At 42.0% G+C, this 21,465-nt stretch overlaps 2 protein-coding genes across 3 annotated transcripts; both read left to right on the top strand.

Annotated features, from left to right (window-relative positions):
- Positions 1-210: 210 nt before the first annotated feature.
- LOC103703666 lies at positions 211-10,160 on the top strand. 2 transcript variants are annotated; one of them, XM_008786591.4, is made up of 9 exons: positions 211-3,395; positions 3,513-3,712; positions 3,804-3,857; positions 3,951-4,103; positions 4,187-4,350; positions 4,524-4,671; positions 9,251-9,373; positions 9,456-9,543; positions 9,647-10,160. In XM_008786591.4, the coding sequence occupies exons 1-9, from the start codon at positions 596-598 to the stop codon at positions 9,814-9,816; spliced, it is 3,900 nt and encodes a 1,299-aa protein (XP_008784813.2). In that variant the 5' UTR covers positions 211-595; the 3' UTR covers positions 9,817-10,160. The 2 variants fall into 2 exon arrangements, with proteins under 2 accessions (XP_008784813.2, XP_008784812.2); XM_008786590.4 differs by having other exon boundaries at positions 3,786-3,857.
- Positions 10,161-19,699: 9,539 nt separating this feature from the next.
- On the top strand, positions 19,700-21,465 carry LOC103703714 (ethylene-responsive transcription factor ERF084). The gene is made up of 2 exons (XM_008786662.3): positions 19,700-20,439; positions 20,519-21,465. The coding sequence occupies exons 1-2, from the start codon at positions 19,720-19,722 to the stop codon at positions 20,546-20,548; spliced, it is 750 nt and encodes a 249-aa protein (XP_008784884.2). The 5' UTR covers positions 19,700-19,719; the 3' UTR covers positions 20,549-21,465.

Raw genomic sequence — 21,465 nt, 5'->3', positions numbered from 1 at the left:
TAAAAACATGAAAATAATCTTTTCAATCTTTTTAAATCCTTTGGTTCTTTACATTAATTTCATGCACTCAGCGGATCAACAAACTCCTGCCCCTCGCATCTACCATTCCAACGCGGGTCCCACGGGAAAGTCACGAAAGGAGTTCCATTTTCCAGGCTCGTCAACATTAAAAGTACCAAGAATGGAAAAAAATAAATGGACCGCCTACTTCTGCTCCATTCCGTGGTGTTGATGGGAGCAGCCTCGAGTCCAAACTGATACCTCCATTTTTTTCTCCCTCTCTCCCTTTCCTACTCTCCTTCCAGATGAACTGAGATGAAAACTAGGAAAGAAAACAAAGAAAGCAAGACATTAGAGTCCATCCCACCGCCCTCTCCATCGGCCCTATCCGATTCTTCCTTCGCCTGAAAACAACCAAAGTTTGCTCCTTTTCCTTCTTCCTCAAGATTAAAAAAGTAAAATAAGAAAAAAACCTCTCTTTTTTTCCAATTTGACCAAAACGCCTTCCTCTCCGCCTCGCTCTCCTCCTGTTCGTTTCTAGTTTTTTTCCCCAACCCAACCCCCAGAACCCTAGCTCTCTCTCCTCACTCCCGCCATGGACGTCGACCAAAACTCCATCCCCAAAGATCTCCGCTCCCTGCCCCTCAATCGCGCGGCCAATCCTCACTGCCTCGCCTCCCGCCAAATCTTCTCTCCCCCATCTGACCCCTTCCCCAACCCTCCTCCTCACTGGGCCCCCACCTCCGCCCCCAATCCCCCATCCTCCGCCGCCGCCGTCACTCCCCCTACTTCCTCACCTCCTTCCTCCTCCGCCGTCTCCGCCGGTTCCGCTGAAGGTAACTCCTACTCCAACAAAAAGGTCAAGTTTTTATGCAGCTTCGGCGGCAAGATCCTCCTCCGATCCAGCGACGGCTCCCTCCGCTACGTCGGCGGTCACACCCGCATCATCTCCGTCCGAAAGGATGTGTCTTTCGCGGAACTCATGAGCAAGATGTACGAGGTTTTCGGCGGTCCCGCTGTTGTCAAGTACCAGCTTCCCGACGAGGATCTTGATGCCCTTATCTCCGTCTCCTGCCCCGAGGACCTTGTTAATATGATGGAGGAGTATGACAAGCTCACCTCCGCCTCGCCTGACGGCTCCGCGAAACTCCGTGTCTTCCTCTTCCCCCCGTCCGAGTCCGCGGACCTCTCTGCAAACCTCGCCGCAGATGACACCCGACAGGGGTATGTCGAGGCAGTCAGTAGGGTCACTGCCGATGGTGGTGGCAGCGGAAGCGGAATGTGGAGAAAGGGGAGTGTCGCGAGTGCTGGTTCCTCCACCCAGAATTCCGACGGCACCATTGGGGGCGAGGCTGGGGAGAACGCCAATGAAGGTACGTCGCCCTCACTTCTTTCCCCTACTGTTCGTGCATCTAATGTTGACGCTTCGAAGTCAGTATATGTGGGCGAAACCCATCCGGCCGTGTCTCCGGATGCCCCGGGGCTTCTGGGGGTTAATGTGTCAGTGCCGGGATTGGGCGTTCCTGCTCAAAATCCAACCTTAGTTCGGCCGGAGCAGTCTCCTTTGGCACCGTATGTGCCGCAGGCAGCTTACTTAGAACCTCACCAACTTCAATACATAAATCCTCAGCAATTGGGAATGATGGGAGCGCCGCAATCGGTAAATTTAGCTTCTGTCGCGATGCATCCTTATGCGCCCGGTGTGTCCATCACCACATCCCCTCCGGTTTCTCAAGGTGGTAGCTTGAAACCAATCCAAGCAATGGTGGAGCCTAGCTTGGAGAGACCATATGGAAGAAGAGCTGCGCAGGCTCCCTGTGATCAGAAATATAAGGCTTTCCAGCCTTTGTCACAGCTCCCACCTTTGCCCCCTTCATACCTGCCGGCACAGAATACGGAGATGTATGGGCAGGCGGTGCCCCCTCCACTGCCGTTTCTGGCATTGAGATCAGAAGATTGCTATATGTGCCAGAAATCTCTGCCCCATGTCCATTCTAGTACACTAATACAGGACTGTGGGAATGGGTCCCAAGGAAGCACCCCTGAGAGTAGCCCAATGTTTTACAGTCAACCATCGGAGGATGCAAGGAGGCAGCGGGCTCTGCATTCAGCTACTAGAGCTTCAGGTGACAATTTGGTGGAACCCAGAGCACAGAGCTCGGCTGCCATAAGTCAGTTAGGGGGTTATGGCTTTCCTCAGATTCCTGAGGCACAATATGCCAGTGAGAAGTCAGGTGTTCAGAAGGTGGATAATCTTGATCCTATGAGAATTTTGGGTAACACTGGTGCAATTGGCTTATCAGGTGATACACAAGCATCCAGTGAAATGTTGTCGGGCACTCCTTCCCGATCTCATATTGAGGACCGTTTTCAGTGGTGGTGGCAGCAGCAGCAGCAACAGTCATGGCAGACTTTGCAATCACCTCAGTATCCAGTCAAGCAGGATGTCATCACCAGTGCTCCTGGTATTGATGCTAGTGCTGTTAAAAATGGAAATGTTCAGGCAGCGGAACCTGTGATGTGGGACTATGTGACTGGACACTCACATGACTATGGTAGACCTATTGATGGGAGGATGGAGGCTCTTTATTTAAGTCCGTCCAAGAATTTGGAAACTAATGATCAGGGGAAAGCCTTTGTACACTCTAGTGATGCAAAAATTGATGGCCCACCACTGGCTGTAGAGAATGGTTGTAAAGTCAGACCTCAACCTGGAGAGAATGCTTTGTTTATTGGTAATGACTTCGTGAATTCTGGATTTGTTTCCAAGGGAAATTGTGCTAAACCAATTGAGCATTTTCCATTTACCACTTCGGATGCGACTTACTTGGACAATCATCAACCTGCTGGCACTAGCCAAGTGCCAAACATCGTAGGAAACCACGGGCCCTTCCCTCACAATCTTGGAGTAGGGATTGAGCATCCAATATCTAATGGACAGTTCCTTGGGATGCCTGCATACTCCACTGGTATGACCCCTGCTTACAGTGATAATAACATTATCCCTCTTGCTGATTGGAAAGATGAGGCCATTCAACTTCACTCCAAGGATATGCCCAATTACTTTGCTCCTCCTCCAATTGGTAGTATACCATTTCCATCATTGAATGCAACTAGCCACACTGAGCATGTGGAAGCTTTTCAAGAACCATCTTCGCCGGATTCACTTTTCAGCAACCAGGATCCTTGGAAAGTATTAGGGGGTGCATTGCCTCCAAGACCCAACAAGGTAGCTAGTAGGGAGTCTCTTGTCCTGAAGGATCCACGCGATGAAAACCATTTGGGAAAGAACAATGGGTCAAATGCTGTTGCATTACTAGATGAAGGTAATCTTCACCGCCCACTGGATTCACCAAACAAGGACTTGTGCCAAGAACCTGTTCGACTCACAAAAGGTCAGAATTTACACCCCCCCCCCCACCAAAAAAAAAGGGGAAAAAATAATAAAAAAGATGATACAATTGTCTTTTTATTACTGATTGCAAGTTTTCTTCGTTATTTTGCTGCAAAAGGCTCAAGAGAGGAGCACATAAAGCAACAGCTCCAAGCTGTTGCTGAGGGTGTAGCAGCATCAGTTCTCCAGTCATCTTTACCTCCTGTGTCTGGGTTCGTTGCTCATGAAGTGAAGGAATCAACACCTGAATTCGACAAAGGAGAGGCTGTTGAGGATGATGTAGGATCACAAGGAGAAGTAGTTGATCAAAAAATTGAGGTGGTCAAGTTACCCTCCTTGTCCTTTTAATTTTCATGAGTTAACCTAGGTTCTGAAATCTATCTTGAATCAGGACATCAAGGTCAAACAGGTGGACAAAATAAATCCTGTTGTTCAGATTACAGAGGACATCGGGCACCTGCAGGTTGTGAACTACTTTGTTATAATATTTTATGTATCAGACTTATATGTTTAAATTAGAGGAATTCATCCCTGGTTGCTTTTGCATACTTTGCAGATAATAAAAAATAGTGATCTTGAAGAGCTGAGAGAACTTGGTTCTGGAACTTTTGGTACAGTGTATCATGGAAAATGGAGGGGATCAGATGTTGCAATAAAAAGAATTAATGACAGGTGTTTTGCTGGAAAGCCCTCAGAGGAAGAACGCATGGTCTGGATCTGGAAGCGATCTGGTGCTATTTGTTTTTTTTTTCATGTCTTTTTAATCTTCTGTTTTTTCTTATACATCTCCAGAGGGCTGATTTTTGGAATGAAGCCCACAAGCTTGCTGATCTGCACCACCCAAATGTTTTAGCATTTTATGGTGTTGTTCTGGATGGTCCTGGGGGATCTGTTGCAACTGTAACAGAATACATGGTTAATGGTTCTCTGCGACAAGCTTTGCAAGGAAATGACAGGTATGTCTTTGCTTTCATGCCTCTTCTTCTTGTGATCTTGTCCTGCAGGTGTCATCATTTATCATCATGTGACCTGCCATCCTCTTATTCCCATGATCTTGTCCCTCAAGTGTCATCATTTATTCATTGACCTGCTGTTTTAAACTACATTTATTTATTACTATTGTCAACAGGACACTTGATCGACGTAAACGTCTTCTGATTGCAATGGATGTGGCATTTGGGATGGAATACTTGCATGGAAAAAACATTGTGCACTTCGACTTGAAAAGTGACAATTTACTTGTCAACTTGAGGGATCCTGAGCGTCCAATCTGCAAGGTATTTATTTGTGTTATATGGAAATTGTTGCTTATAGAAACTTCCTATGACATGAGGGGCTCTTACTTTCTATGGTTGTAATATCTTGATGTTGTAAAATTTGTAATGCCCTTTTCTTCTACATTTTTAGCTATAATTTGAGGTTGTACGTATTGTTTTTTTAGAATAATGAACATCATTGGGTAAATAATATTTAGATTGCCAATCATAGACAACTATAAATACAAGTTTTCTCAGGGGCATACATCTTATTAATCAGAACATATTGCAGTCTAACCTTTGATGCACAGTGCTATCTGTTCAAACTTTTGATGGTACATATGGATGTGTACTAATACAAATGCCTACTTCACTACTGATAGTACAAAACTAAGACTTACTTCTGTGCTTCGCAAGTTTAATTTGTCACTAAAGTTCTGTGCTCTTTGCATCTTGTGAAACATAAACTTATTTAGGATGGGTGACGCCTTAGGGTGCTAATTGTCAAGCTACAGAGCCTGGTGGGATGTCAGTTCCTGTTTTATGAAGGTTGACTGTAAATAAGAGATTCCATCTACAGGAGGCCTTAATTAAACAGGATAAACAATGGATAACATAGAAGATAATTAATTGTTTTTGCCTAGATATGCCGAAGAAGAAACTAAGCATGCTCTCCTATATCGATCAATCACTTGAGGTAGAGAGATCTGGACCTTCTATCCCGGGAAACAGGTAAGAAACCAACATGCAAACAGTCCGTGACCAAGTAGATGTGAAGAAACTTGATGAAGTAGATAGTAATACATTAATTAAATTTTGGAATTTTTTAAAGTGCATACTAAATATTTCTTCTAAAGATTGTACCTAAGAATATTTTTGTTGCAGCAAAAATGTGAAGGATAGATTACTACCAGATCCTCCTCGATGCTGAATATATAAGTTACTGAAAGCCTTGTGCTATAAAATAATCAACAGAGATGTGGCAATGGACTCAAGCGTGAAATTTTGTCAAGGGATGGGTCAGGTTATAGAGGATTGTGGAAATTTTATGGCTCAACAAAATGTCATATTGAGTTAATCTGGAAGATGGCTATGTTAGTGCATAAATTTTGGACCTTTGATGGAATTTTTGCAGTTTTAAAGGTAAATGAAGAAACATAAGAGGCATTTCTAGGCATGTTAAGGAAGATCTTTGAGTTCATTTTCTAAAAAGGACACTTATATAGGATATTCAAACATTAGAATCGATCACCATTCAAGATGCTATGTGGGAGCACATTAGCTCTTCGAACTCCCCTCATCCCTCTTGTGTGCAGAGGAGAAAAGAAGGTATGGATCTGGGATTCACTTAGAGGGCTGACCTTGGTGCGATGGTAAGGTTGCTCCATTGTGATTTGGATGTTGCAAGTTCGAAACATAGAAACAAACTCTACTCATACGGGGGTAAGATTGGGTACATCCGACCCTTTTTAGATCTTGTAGTGGCAGGAGCCTTGTGCATTGTGATGCCCTTTATTTTATCTGAAATTTCTTTATGCCCTTTATTTTATCTGAAATTTCTTTGGTCTCCACATCCGCTCTTCATATTTCCAATATATGGAACGGTTTTGAAATTAAAGGATTGTCTAGAGTGTGCATCTAGTTGAAGATTGACAAGAAGGAAGATTGATAATGAATTGAAATTAAGGTAGAAGCCCTAGTCCAAAATTAGCTTAAGGATATGGAACATGTCTTTTTGCACTTTAATATTTACATATTTAACCAAGCTCTAAAATAACAAAAGCTGACTCCTGCCTCATTTTGGCATCTCATAGTCATTTTTTAGAAAGATCAATTTATCCATCAACTTCCAAACTGTAATAAATTAGGACTTCACCTAAAAAAAGCTAGCAAGAAGGTGTTATTTAGGTTTCTTGGCCTGTATCAATAGTCAAGATTTAACTAATGCACGGTCAATATGGACTAAACACATGCTTACACGAGTCCTCACCTACTCTCTTCATTTAAGAACTGACATTCTCGTTAGGTTAAGGGTTCAAATACATTCAAATACAACCACAAGTACCATAAATCTAATTATAAATATCACGATCAGCCCATGGTCAACTCAAATGGGCTTGTATTGCAGTGCCCCCTAGTCCACGTGGGTCTTAATGGTTCGTTGTGACACCATTTGTGAGATCCAAGATCTCATCTAAAATGGTTAGCCGGAAGATATTATTTAGGTTACTTGGCCCTATGTAAGTACCTAAGATCAACCCGATGCATAGCCTGTGAAATTGAACACACACTCACATGGGTCTTTACATACTTTCTCCGTTTAAGTTCTGGCATCGTCGCCAGACTAAGGGTTCAAATTCATTCAAATCTAATCATAAGTACTTTAAATTCAATCACAAACACTATGATCGGATTATGGTCAATCCAAATGGATATGTGCTGCAATGTCCCCAAGTATATATGGGCCATGGGTCAAGTCTGCTCTAGTACTATTTGTAATGATCGAAGACCTTATCCAAAAAAAGATTAACTGAAAGGCGATATTTGGATCAACATAGTGCATAGCTAATGCAGGACTAAACGCACGCCCACATGGATTCTTACAAAAATCTATACCAAAAGGTGAGTATCTAATTTTTTGACACTTGGGTAACACTGGTTATCTCAAGTGACCTTACGTTTAGGGTGGATCTAGTTTGCTTTTGGTGAACCCTACCCCATTTGCACCGCACTTTGATCTAACAATCTTTTCTCCATTTTGGATTTTCTTTTGAATGTTATGTGCATTAGTAAAGGTTATAGAAGGTACATCAATTTCATATTGTTTTGTATTTGTACTAGTTAGACTATGGTTCGCTGTACTGGCCCGAATCGAGCAGTACAAGGTGTACCATATCGGTTTGATACCGGTACCCGGTATAGGAGGCGTACCGACACTTGGCACGTCAAAAAGATCCTGTACCTACCATACCGATACAGTGCTAATGTGGCACCGGTACGGGGTCCGGTACTGAGATGGCAAACTTTAAGCTAGACTTTTAATGTCATATCTACCTAAACACGTTGTATTCTACTAAATGATAGCTAAAATTGGTGGTAGGCTTATGGTGCCTCGTGGCCTATCAGGTTGGACATAAGTTAATTTGGGCAAAGTAAACTCGAACTGGGGATGGTTTAGGATTAGATTTTGTCTTGATACTGATTCCCGCATGCGACGCACTCAGGTCAACCTTGGTTTAGTCCAAAACTGAATATAATATACCATTATATGTATAATGATATATATACTTTATTAATAAATATGCTATAATATGGTTTATATACTCCAACCCGGTCCAAACCTAATGCATTCTCAATTCTTCTTGTCTCTTGCCTCCTCTCTTTCTAGAATACCATAGCTGTTGCAGCCTTGATTTATCATGCATTTGTTCTGCACCTCGTGATGACCCCCCTCCCCTCCCTTCATGTTGTTGGCACTGGTTTGGGATTGGTCCTTGAAATTAAACTTTGGCCAAGCAGGACCTTTATATTTTGTATTTAACATTGTCTAATCGGTGATCTGACTTGTGCCTGGCTTGTTACCTGCCCTTGAAATCTCAATAAACTGTCTGAGTTTAATGGGAGTGTTTGATATTTGAAAAACAATCATGCAGTTGTGATCTTAAAACTTTTCCATGCATGAAGTCATTTGTGAAAAATCTCCATGAGGGTGATTTCCTTCATCTGTCAACTATTTCAGGTGCTCTGTATCTCTTACAAACTTCACCCAAATCTTGTGTACAGTTGGTTTCTTGCAACACACCCTGTTATGAAGTAACCGTAGCTTGTGATTTGCCCCTCATGACCACAGGATGTCGCATTATGTTCTGCCATGCTTATTTAAGATTTTGTGCTCCTGAATATGTAGTAGATGAATGCTCTGGTGGATGTGAGACAAACCAGGATAAACAATCAAGGGAGCAATACATTAAGCATATTGAATACTAGATGATCTAGAATTTACAGAGAGAGTCTGGGCATGTCTAGATTTGGGAAGGTTCCAGTAGAAGATGGACTGAGGTATCATGCAGTAGCGGCACGAAAGAGGAGAGGAAGACCTAAAATGACATGAATGAAAGATATGACACAGAATTTTAAAAATACCTGATATGAAAGTGCGGATAAAGCCTTGTTGGAAATGATTGGCGAACCAGCATTCATGAGATCTTCTCCGTCTATTTGGGATAGGGCTTCATAACTCTGCTTATGGTTACACTATTTATTCTCATGTATGGGTTAACCCTTCCAATTCTTTTTTCACGTAATAATATTTTTTTTTCATGTTGGATCACTTAAAATATCTTGTTCTGGTCCTCTATCAGAAAATTTTTCGTGCGTGTGCGCGTGGAGTCATTTAAATATGGGGTTACATGCAATTTTGCATGAATGATTTGTTCTTGTATTTCATTTAAATATGGGGCTACATGCAATTTTGCATGAATGATTTGTTCTTGAACATGCAGCATGATCATATTGGTGTGTGACAACTCCAATTTGGAGACTTGGGATGTTGGCATGACTTGTCTCATGGTCAGCTCACTGTGGTACTGCATCTTTGCAGGTCGGTGATCTGGGCCTATCAAAGGTGAAGTGTCGTACCCTAATTTCTGGTGGTGTGCGAGGAACACTGCCTTGGATGGCTCCAGAACTTCTAAATGGCAGCAGCAGTTGTGTCTCCGAAAAGGTTAGCTGAACCTCCATGTGTCACTTCAATGGCTTTTTAGTTTCCTGGTTTGTTTCATCTTTACCCTAATGGATAACCACAGGTCGATGTCTTCTCATTCGGAATTGTTATGTGGGAGCTCCTTACTGGGGAAGAACCATATGCTGATTTGCACTATGGAGCTATCATAGGTGATGTTTTGGCAGCCAATGCATGTTGTTGCCTGACTATGTCTTTTCTCCATTAATTTCTGGGCAACTCTAATTTATCAATTTTGATTTCATTCCTGAATAGGTGGAATTGTGAGCAACACGCTGCGACCTCCAGTACCTGAGACTTGTGATCCTGAGTGGAGAAAATTGATGGAGCAATGTTGGTCGGCTGAACCATCAGAGAGGCTGACCTTCACAGAGATTGCAAACAGGCTGCGGTCTATGGCAGCATCTCTGTCTCACAAAGGATAAAAATGATTTCGGATGCAACTTTTTTTTTCTATGACCAGTATTTTATGACCTTTGGTGTTGGTTTGTCGATTAATCAGGCAGGTCTTGAGTTTGGGAATTAAAAGGGAAGGATTGCCACACTTTTGAAATGGCCATAACAAGGAGTGCTCTTTCCCTTGTAATTCCCCATATATTTTTCTTCCTTTGATTTTGGTTTTCTCATGGTTAAAAGTGCTTGCTTGTATGGTCACGACCTCAGGGTGTTCTTTGTAAACCATAAGCTTTTGTTACAGAAACGATCGCACTGATGAGCTGTTTGGACGTGTGAAATACTATGAATTGGAACTTGAAATTTACAGATCTGATATGAGGGGCCAGTTATTACATAGGATGATTCAACCAAGTTCCGACGCCAATTATATCCCTGTAGTGGTTGATTACTGATTTCTTGCATGGAGAAGAGTTTTTTGTCTTCATGGCAGAGTCGATCTTTATTAATCATGAAGAATAATTCTATCAGAGTCGAAAGTGATGCAATGTTGGAAGAACATCTCAAGTTCACGATACATTTCTTGATTGGCACTAACTGCTTTTCCATGACAGGTAAAATTAGGGGATGCATGTCCCCAGTATGATTATTTTTCGAAGTTTCTGATATGCCATTTGGTTGGGGTCATTGTATGATAAAGGGGGTGTATTAGTGGGGATCTCTACCATGTGGTTCAAGAAACTTTCTGAAACTATATTGTGTTTTGTTTGCTTGAAGAGACTGAATTTTCTGAACCCCAATCATTTGGGTTTTACAAGCAAGAGCCAACCGTGCGCCATTGACATGGACAACAACCAACGTTGGGCCTATTTGTTTAGAAAAGAAACATGGGGCCCGAAAACCTAAGACATGGTTGTTTTGCCTGGAGAAATCCATTGATTTGCTAATCTTTCGTGACTCAAAATGTTGGTCCGGGTGCTAAGATTCTGATGGCCAATTTCAACTCGCTCACACCAAAACCATGTAAGAACCAAAGAATTGCTATTAGCTTTCTTACAACAAAAATAATGCAAGAATCAAAGAAAAACTAGGAAAATAAATGAATGACTAAATGAACGAACGAAAAAAAAATCATCAAGATGCACAACTTTGTCTGGTTTGATCGGTCATCGGTTCTTCGACTCCGCAGTCGTCCCCTTCATCAAAATTCTGGGCATAGCTCGTCGAGTCGTAGCGAAACACCGGCTTTCTCCTCTTGATGTTGTTGTGGGACCTCAGCCTTCCCATGGATTCCAGCAGCAGTTCCTTGGTTCTCTTTCCTTTCTCCGCCCACCACTTCTCTTTCTTGCCATCTTCCGTCAGCAGGGACCTATATACGGTCCTTTTAACCTTTCCTAACGGGCATCTAAAGCACAAAAAGCAAAGACAATGACCTCCAGTTCCGAAAGCCTCCTCGTAGTCTTCTTCTTCTTCTTCTTCGATCCCTTTCATTGGAATTCCTTCATGAAGAGAAGCCATGAGAAGATGGAAAATATGGGGTTACGGGCGTATAAAGGGGAACGATGCTTTTATAAGAAGAAAGGAGAGGAAGTACCAGAGAAGATGAGGTAAAGTTTTGGTGTCCGAGGGAGCTCTCAATCCGCGTTTACGACGGCAACGATTTGGACACGGATTGTTGCCGGCGAAGAGTTGTCAAAGAAGTCACACGACGCGGGCCTTTTCCAAGTCCAAAGAACGGTTGGAATTAGCAACTTGGTACGCTTCTCCAGCTGTAGTTGACGTTATAAATCCATATTAATTAAAAAAAAGGGAATATAATAGACTAGATTGAAATTTAGAGATATAATAAAATTATGGAGTGACCAACTAAATATATTAGTCTTCTTGTTGCCATTGTAAACGCGATCTGAATGGAATACAAATTCTCTGTAGTTCTTGGAAATTCTACAGCTAGTTTTCATGGTAAATTTTCCCATGTCTAATCGTGAATTCGATGTAGTAGTTGCAAATTGGTGGATATTTGGGTGGACAATTGTAAAGATAGGTAGCAACTCTTTCTAGTAAAGGCTTCATCAAAAGAGGGGGAAAAAAAATCTTTCAACTGAAGCCAAAACAGGGCAGGATGTCAACTAGGCTCAAGAGTTTAGTTGCGGTCGCTAAACCTATGAAGAGTGGGACCCATGTCCATTTAACTTCAGCTCAGGTCATATCTAAATTAAGCTAACAGAGTTTTAAAATAATATTAATTAGTTTATATATAACATATATAATACATGGGGATGACAATTTATTCTGTTCAATTGGGTACCCAACCTGATTCGATCTTAATGGGGCATATTTTACCTAAGGGTATCAATCGGATTTGGATCGGGTCGGTTTGGATACATATCGAGTTAAAAATTCATCAGTCCTAATCCAACCTGTTTATTAAATAGATAACTCAATCCGACCTGCATAACCTATCTATTAAACAGGTCAAGTTAGGTTAAATGCGTTAGAGGAGTTTTTAATTGATTAAATAGATTTAAACAGGTTAAGAAGACTTCAAACAAGTTAAATAGGTTGGGTTATTGATTTGATGCAATTATCAAACGAGTTAAAATGGGTTAAACGGATCAAAGATTTAAGCCTGAACCGAACCTATTTAATAAACAGGTCTAGACGAGTTGACCTATTTTTTCCATTTATATCAAATCAAAATCTGCTTAAAGCAGGTTGGTTTGACTTGTCGGATCATTAATTGCCATCTCTAATTTTACGTGGGTCATTGTAGATCCGAGATGAGTATGGGTAATGCTAAAACTCACCCCAAATCTAACTAAGATATATAAAACTCTTCACAAATTCCCTCTCCGAGGAGAAAAAAAAAGTATGTCATTTTTTTTTTATTTTTTGTAGTTTTACCCGACCTAACCCATCCAATCTTCCTTGTTTAACTTGACCATTTCAAGACTCTACTTGTCTCATCTCGTCCCGAGGCAAGTATAGGGTGGGTATGGATAATGGTCCATCTACTCATTTCCAGCCCCGATAAGAAAAGAAAGAAAATAATATATCATATCTAACCCTAATTTCTCTCTCTTACATGGCCAGTAATAGTGTCATGTGGTTACAAGATTTAGGTCCCGCTATGAATAAAGTGTTGCCACGGTGACGGTGGTTGAAAGCTTTCCAGTTGATTTGTGGCATATAGATTTAGTACCTCTCCTACTTGAACTTATTCTGGGCATGCCCTGGCTTTGGTGGAAGCATTTGATATTTTAATTGGAGATTTTTCTTTCTTCTTCTCTTCAAATGGGCTGGGTGATTTCCATAAGTAAAAGAATTATTGGCAGTTCATTAATGAAGGCAGCAAGATCTACACGTTGTATATTTAACCGAATACAGTGACAAGATATTGCTACCTAACCCCTTCTTTGGTTACCCTCTTGGAAAAGATATCACAACCGAGGTGTCTTTTTGAAACAGAACAATGCTACTCCTGACATCCTTCAACGCAAAATAAAAAAAAAAAAAAAATTAAAATTATAGGGAATCAATGAATGGGTAGAATGAGATATATTTTCCATGCAAAGTTTTTTGTAATATAATCAACTCGTTGAGTTCATGGATATAGCCCTCAATTTGAGTAAGCCGTATCCCAGATTTTGTGGGAGTAATGTATGCATAAATGAAAAAAGGCTAAGACTTGCATTGGCTTCACAAAGTAGTAGCCTATATGAAGATGGAGCAAAATTGGTGTCATTGGCAATCAGAGCTACATGATGCCTTTATCTCTGTTTATCCTTCGCAATTGATAAAGAAATTTAGTAGCTGCTTCCAAACACACATCAAAATTCGCGTCATTCATCATAGCTTGTTTTCTTTTATAAAAGCCCTCATGATTATAACTTTCGCATAATTGCTGGAAAAAAAAAGAGAGACTAAAACTGTCACAATATTCAGGGGAAGCCTAGCATCAGCGGCACCGGATCCACCCAACCTGCATTCCACGTAAACATACACTACCGTGTTCTCAACTTCTCATCATAGAAGATGCTATTATATTATGATCGTAGCCAACAAAGTCTCGTTCTTCCAAAGCATGTCAAGGTGGAGGTGCACACCTTTTTTGAGAACAAAAAAAAAAATAAATTCTACTTGTCTTTTTACGAAGTGGACTTGTCAAACATTGGCAGAAGATGGCTCTTACTCCACGGCAAGTTACAAGAAGATCAGATTGCTGGATAAACAATTTATTGGGCCAAAGAGAGCTTATTATCGGGAAATTATATATATATACATCTTCTGGTGTATCTGGAGGACCTCGCTAAAATACTATACAGTAAAGAAAGCGACCCAATTCATAGCTCTATTTGCCTCACAGTATGCATATACGGCCTGAAAAGTTCTGCAGTCGCCCGCCATCCTCCAGATGTCACGCAACAAAGGATTGTCACCCCTCCTCGGCTCCCCCAATTGAATCCAATCGATTACTCTCGTGCTGCCCTGAGCTCCGCTCCGATGGCCGTCAATCCAGACAAGCGTCGCCCTTTGCAACAATCAACCTCGATTCGTGATTCCTGATCACAAAACTCACACCTGCACTGTCCCCAACATCAGACACACAGTTCTGTCAAAATTCACCTTCAGATGGCCACAGAGTGGGGACTCCCACGAAATAAGAACAATCCTAGGCGAGAAATTATATGTTACATGACGTGCACTATATGACCATGTATGCCGGTAATTAGAGCTGCTCATTTTTAAGGCAGTGCACCAAGATGAGCGCTTGATGAACGGAGTCTATAAAAATGAGTGGTTGTGACGAATGGCATACATGATGTGCGATATAATTTCTCTATATTCAATTACAAGATGATTAGATAAAATTGTAATGTTGAATGACTTTGGGTTACACACTGACACTTGACCCAAGATGGTCCTCTGAAATTCCAAGCAAGCAAAGGAGACGGTCAGACGAACGAGGATGTGCGCTTGCCCACCTTTATCTGGAGAAGTTTTCCATGTTCTCCAGGTGCCCGGATCAGTAACCAACATAAAGTTTGAATCTTTGAAAATTCCTAGCTTATGGCTCTCAGTAAAGGGGAAAAAAAGAAAGGATAATAAAATATATAGTTTGTTTTTAAGTAAAATTCAAACATTGTTCTAATGTTCTTCTGAAAAGAAAAAAAAGTACTAGTTCTAATCCAACCGCAAGGCACTGTTGGGAGGCGGTTTGTCTATAGCACAAATGCGCAATGATGCATGGCTTTATAAGACATCTTTTACTTAATGTTTTATTTATTTATTTATTTATTTATTTTAAGGATTGAACAGGAGCCCATCCTGCCCATTTCTTTCGTTGAGATGGTGAAACAAAAAGAACTATGAGATGCACAAGAAATATTGAAATCATATCCGAGTTGATTTGATTTTGTCGAGCAGTTCTCATAACTAATCCATCAATAATCTGCATGATAAATATTGAAACACAAATATCAATATATAGAACAACTTGTCTATCACAGAATTAATTTAAGTCCAGAAAGATATTGATGCTCTCTTGAATTTCATCAAAGTTGAGAAGGCAAGAATTGCACATAAGTGTTTGATATGCTTCAAAACTGACCTCTGTTGATATAGACGGGCTGGCTAATAAGAGTTTGCTGTGTAGCCTTCATTCAGAGCGCCACAAAGATATTTAAATTTTCTTTCAGGACCGACTGTTACGACTCAACCTATGATCGTGCATGGTTAACCTGACGCGCATAATAAGGCGGTGTTTATCGAGCAATACTCGGATACCGATCCTTGCTTATATAGGCTATGCTCGAGGAATCTTCACGTATAATTTTCTTACACTTTCTTCACGCTTGCTACCACTCTCTCAAGTCTCCACTGTTTTCTATGCTCAAGGGATCTTCAGGTATGATTTTCTTACACTTTCTTCATGCTCGCTACCACTCTCTCAAGTCTCCACTGTTTTCCTAAGATCTCCACCTAACTAAGGTATTAAAGAGTTTATGCGGGACAAACTCCGATAAATGGCCTTTCTTTTCTTGTTTCAGGTCGTACGTATATGTCGCACCAGCTTCTTTGTTCGAGCATAGCCACCACCAATCACTCTCTCCAACTCACCATCTTCTGCTTGGACCAATTTTGCCGATCCGTATAGCATCTCCACCAACCTCACTAGTGCTTGCCGACCTCATCAACACTGATCTCCAAACAACTCATGGTTGGGCTGAATTTTGGCGGCAACCATGTTGATATTACAAATTGTATCTTTAATACAAAATAATATTATAAACTACTGTACTTGTTCGGGGAAATGTACAAGAGTATGCAGACTTGAAAAGAAAAAAAAATACCAAAGAATTATTTTGTAGAGGAGATTTTAGAAAAAATAATTATCTAAAGTCCTCCATATACAAATTATATAACAACTATAGGTTTTGACTGATATCTTTAGATTAGATCATATTATTTTTTTCCCTCCAAACAAAAAACATCACGCCCTGTACTAATATGCATCTAATGTTAATTAACTATAGTCCACACACACGCTTAGCAGCAAACCTCCGGATATAGTAGATGATTGGACAGATATAATATTTGGAGGCCACCGCGCCTGTCGTTCTAAAGCTCGACACAGCCATACAACCCTCCAAAAAAAAAAAAAAATTGCAGCGACATTTTTTTTTTTTTAAGTTTGGGCGCAAAACACAATGATCCTAGGAGTTTAAAAAATTTCAACTAAATATCAGAACTTATTTTTCCATATCAACATAGTTTAGCCATCGATCTCGTCCCTGACATCATTAATGGAGCGACTAAAATGGCTGAAATACACTCAATATAGATCGTAAAAGAAAAACAGTAAAAAATCATTAACTCGGAATCCCTCTTCGTCATTCATTCAATTGCCGTCTCCGGATTCGTCGACTTTTAGCTCCGGGAGCTCACCATCCGATCCTCCGATGCGAAGCCTGCCTGCCTCCATCGTCTGATGCAACAAATCTCCTTCACGACTCTTTTGACTTCTCCGCCAGCTTCAACTCCAACATCTCTGGTGAGCTACTTGAGTCAAGGCTCTCGTTGACCTATGAATTAAACGATAAACATTTTTTTCAGATTCTTGTTGAGATGGTTGTTGGATTTTTAGTTCTCCCGTGATACAGAGATATCTTTAAGAATGATCCACCAGCACAAGGGATTATTTCACCAGCTTCAGCTCTCTTCCCAAGCTCATCAGTCCAAGACCGGTAGGCGGGGTTGCCACAGCGGACGTGGTGGATAGGCGAGAGATTTCGTCGATCCAAAGTTAGGGTTTCGAGGAAGCAGGCGAGGGTTTGGGATAAGGGGTGGCGAGGGATCAGAGAGCTTGTGGCCATGGAGTGCATGCGGCGGAGGTCGTCAGGGGAGAGGAGATGCACTTGGTGGGGGCTTCGAATTAAATTTAAAAAAAGAAAAAACTAATTAAAAGTTTTAAATTTTTAGGGCTGATATCTTTCTTATCTGGTTGTCGTTGCATTTTACCCAAAGATAAAACAAAATCTTACCATGAAAACGGCAATGATCCCGTCGTCCTTAAAACCATAAGTCATCGTCTCTACACGTAGCATATCATGGCCCGTTGGGCCGTGCCCTCCCTCCTTGAACCGCGTGTTATCTTCTTCGACTTGCATCACTCGATTTCTTCATACTCCTCGGAAAAGTGGATTTCTCCTTTTCATACTGTCCGATAAAATATAAATATGCTCAGAAAACTGGTAGGTTATTCAGAAACCCCCCTGCACGTCCCAGTTGCTTATCTTTTGCCGCCTGTGCCCTGCGATTGAGTCATAAATTAGAACACCAAATGCCAGCCTCGGTATATAGGGACCAAGCCCCCATCATGACCGAGCATTTGTATAGGTGGGCCCCGTTATGGGTCTGGGTTGATGCAGTGGGTCTGTTCCTTGGTCTCTGTAGATTTAACCGTATAACAAGCTATTAATGGAAGTGGTAGAACACAGTCCCGTAACTTTTGACGACAAGCTGACGCGCAGCTCGAGTCTCGCTACCGGATGTCGAGGCGGTGAGCCGGATGAGACAGGGCATCACATCGCCAGCAGCCGGTCACCCCCGTCATCTCACCGTCCTCCCTTCTCCCCTGACCAGTTACACCCGGTGAGATCGCGCAATCCACGTAGGTGTTACACGGGGACGATTGTGTAATGATCACACCTTTTTAACACGATATGACCATAAGTTAATTCTCCACCTCGCCTAACGCCTGCCTTTCTGCTAGCCTTGATAACCTTTACTGGTGCAGCGGCGCTTCCGACGTGGCAGGTATATGGTGTGCCACATCATCGACCTAAGGGGCTGGGTGCTGATCTCGGTATCTCGAAGTGTTACAAAGCTAATTACGAATGTACAGCAGTATTGGTGTGAATGTCATAATTAAATCTATACCAATCAACCAACAAGCAACATAAGTTAGCTTTTTTGAAAATATAATTTGGGACGAAAAAAATTTCAAAATTGCACAAAAACTGAAGATTTCAAAAAGAAGAAGATTTAATAATCTAGAGAGAGACTTCCAACCGATCCAATCAATAACTACACTACAATTATTTTCAAGTAATAATCTTCTACATTGAAAATTGTAGAATGCAACCTTAAAACCTTTCTAGGCAACTCTTAATATTCAGTCAGAGAAACAGATGTAGCCAAAAAAAACACCTGCTACCTGCATAGATAAGACTAACAAAATGGTCCTTAATAAAGAATGCAGCCGCATCTTAATTGCTTCCAAGCTAACTATCAAAGTTGATTATCTTCAAATTCTAGAAGGAGATACCCAATGAATATGTATATTAGTAGGAAGGGAGATGTTGGAGCTCCAAGCAATATGGTGCCTTGAAAAAATGAAGCATGGACTCGCTGATGTCTCCAAAATTTCAAGAGCAAGATGAATGAATTGAATAGCAATAAACCTTGAATTTGGAGAAGCCATCTAAAATATCCTGTCATTTTGATGCCTCCCAAGCAACCAACCGAAATAAGCAACTATGGGCTTATGTGTAACTAATTAAGTTACTGGCTGAAAGATAATCCAACAATAAACTGGCAAGACAAAATGACTAGAAATAGAGATTAGAGATGATCCCAGAAACCTTCCGAGCAACATGGCATGGCAATAGGACATGATTCAAATTCTCTTCTTTATCGCAGGTATCACAAGTGGCTGTATTAGAGTCAAGAATACTTGCTTAAGCATGGAAGGATTTGCATGGAAGTTTACACCAAGCAATTTTCAACCAAAATAAAATTTAACCCCCTTGCAATCGCCACAATAGAAGAGGACTTTCGTATCAATAATATCAGAATAAGATTCAGCCATCAAAAATTGCATGGATGCATCTCCTGAGCTTTCAAATTAACTGATCCAGAATTGCGCCAAGTCGGATTTTCAAGAAATTTCAGCACCCAGATCAGTGCTAAATATCTCCGAAGAACTAATAACATAATGAAGAAAAAAAAAACCCATCATTGCGACCATAACCCCATGGTCAGGAGGCCTACACACCCTCCGCCTTCCAGAAACGTTTGCAGTGATCGTGGGCCCCATTTTTTTTTATCTCCAGATGAGTGGGTCCTACTTTAAATCGAGCCTTGCATCCGTCCCGCCTGTTACCCTCCTCCGTCCTGCAGTCACCTCCGGTGACACCAGCGAGAACAAACTGAGCTTCCATGGCCTCCTTATACTCCACGCCAGCCCTCATGCACTGCTCCAATCGTACATAAAAGATCAGAGACATGTCCGTACGACCTCCTATCACTTGCATGGCCCCCCACCCGCCGTCTTTTCACATTCCCCTTGCCCGGCTGAAAGGAACTTAAGCTCACCGGAGGTGACCACATCTCCGAACTTTATACCACTCCTTCGCCACTCTCTCCAGCCAATGACCAGCCTTATCAAAGCCATGGAAGCCTCCACCGCCTCTCTTCCCTCGGTCCGCATCAAGCAAGAACCATCAGAGCCAGCCGAGATGCCCGCCCCAACCGGGCTGGTTTTGCCTGCCGCCTCGACCGCCGCGGTTGAAGAGAATCCGCGACCTCCACCGCTCGACGGGATAGCGGCCGTGGTGGGCTACCACGTGCTCTACGGGAACCGGCCTGACCAAGCCGGACCGGAGAGGCTGCCGGCGGCTCAGAAAGAAGATGAGTTTAAGGTAGGTGGGGTTACCGGGGCCGGTGAGGGGACCGGTGTTGGGAGGAACTATAGAGGGGTGAGGAAGAGGCCGTGGGGGAGGTGGTCGGCTGAGATACGGGACAGGATAGGGCGGTGCCGGCACTGGCTGGGGACGTTCGACACGGCGGAGGAGGCGGCGAGGGCGTACGACGCTGCCGCCCGGCGGATGAGGGGGTCCAAGGCGAAGACCAACTTCGCCACCTCCCTCTACATCCCCAAGCCCGTCTCTTCCTCTTCTTCCTCGTCCACTTCCTCTTGTAAAGCTGCCTCCAGTAGTAATATTGGTGGTAGAGAGGAGAGGAGGAGGGGAGGTGAGAACAAGAGGAAGTGCGAGAAGGTGACCTCATTCGCTCAGCTGCTTAGCTCTACGAGGGTTGCTGGTGGTGGTGCGGCTGAACGAGTGGGAGAGGGCGGAGATGGATCCGAACATGTGAGTTGACGTCGTCAGATCTATCCTCCTCTTTTTGTTATGCTTTTGGTAATGCATTTTTTTTGTTCTTTTGAAACAGGGTTCTTTGGAGTGTTATATACGTATATGATACACAAGTAATCTTACAATATGTATACGTGGGGAACCCGCGATATATGATCTTTTGGTTTGGGCTTGCATGGGGTTGGGTATCAGCAAGGAAAGGAGTGGGAAAGAAATATGTGAAGAAGAAATTTACTTAAGAGTGGGTTTGTTATAAATCTCTCCCACTACCTCTCTTCCCCCTTTCTATGTTTTCCTTTGCAAGCTTATGTTCTTCTGATGGAGTTCTTTTTGAAAGCATACGGGCGGATGTATAAGTTTTAGCAGGCATTATTGTATTAAACAGCAACCGATGTTTCCTACGTTCACCATTTCTGTCGTCAACTAAGCATGCTTGAATAGTAAAACACGGAAAATTAGGATACTGTGCGCAATCGTTCAAAAGTGTTCCGGTCGGCCACCGTGCTTACACCGCTAGGAATTTGAAATTCTTAGCACACATAATAATGTTGTTTTATAGCAAGTAATTTATTATCTGTTTGACTGTTTCTCATATGTAGTAGCACCAGTTCTATTTTCCTCTTGTTTTTGTTCGGTTTTACTCCAGTTTCTTGCTCGGTGTTCAGAGGTGCAGCTCTCCCATTTTGTGCTGTATCAATGTTGAGCTGTGCCTTTAAATGTTCTGCGTGATCCGGACTGTAAATATGCATGGAGCGAATCTAAGAGCATGCTTTTCATATTTGCCGATATATCGGGTCGTACAACGTCCGGCACTCGTTGATGCTGCCTGCACAAAATTTAGCCTTCTATCGTGTTGATAGATATATATATATGTAATTAATATATTTTTAGATAATTTTCAATGTGATACTAATGTATAGATCCGATACGATTCTTTGAAATATTTTGGCGTACTCTGATAAGATATATACAATCCTCGAAACCCTATCATTGTACTCTCGCATGTACGCCAAATATTCTATA

The sequence above is a fragment of the Phoenix dactylifera genome, unplaced genomic scaffold (genome assembly GCF_009389715.1).
Source record: "Phoenix dactylifera cultivar Barhee BC4 unplaced genomic scaffold, palm_55x_up_171113_PBpolish2nd_filt_p 000828F, whole genome shotgun sequence".
In the NCBI taxonomy this organism is placed as follows: domain Eukaryota; kingdom Viridiplantae; phylum Streptophyta; class Magnoliopsida; order Arecales; family Arecaceae; genus Phoenix; species Phoenix dactylifera.
Note: the sequence above shows the minus strand (reverse complement) of the source record. Positions and strands in the feature narration are given on the sequence as shown.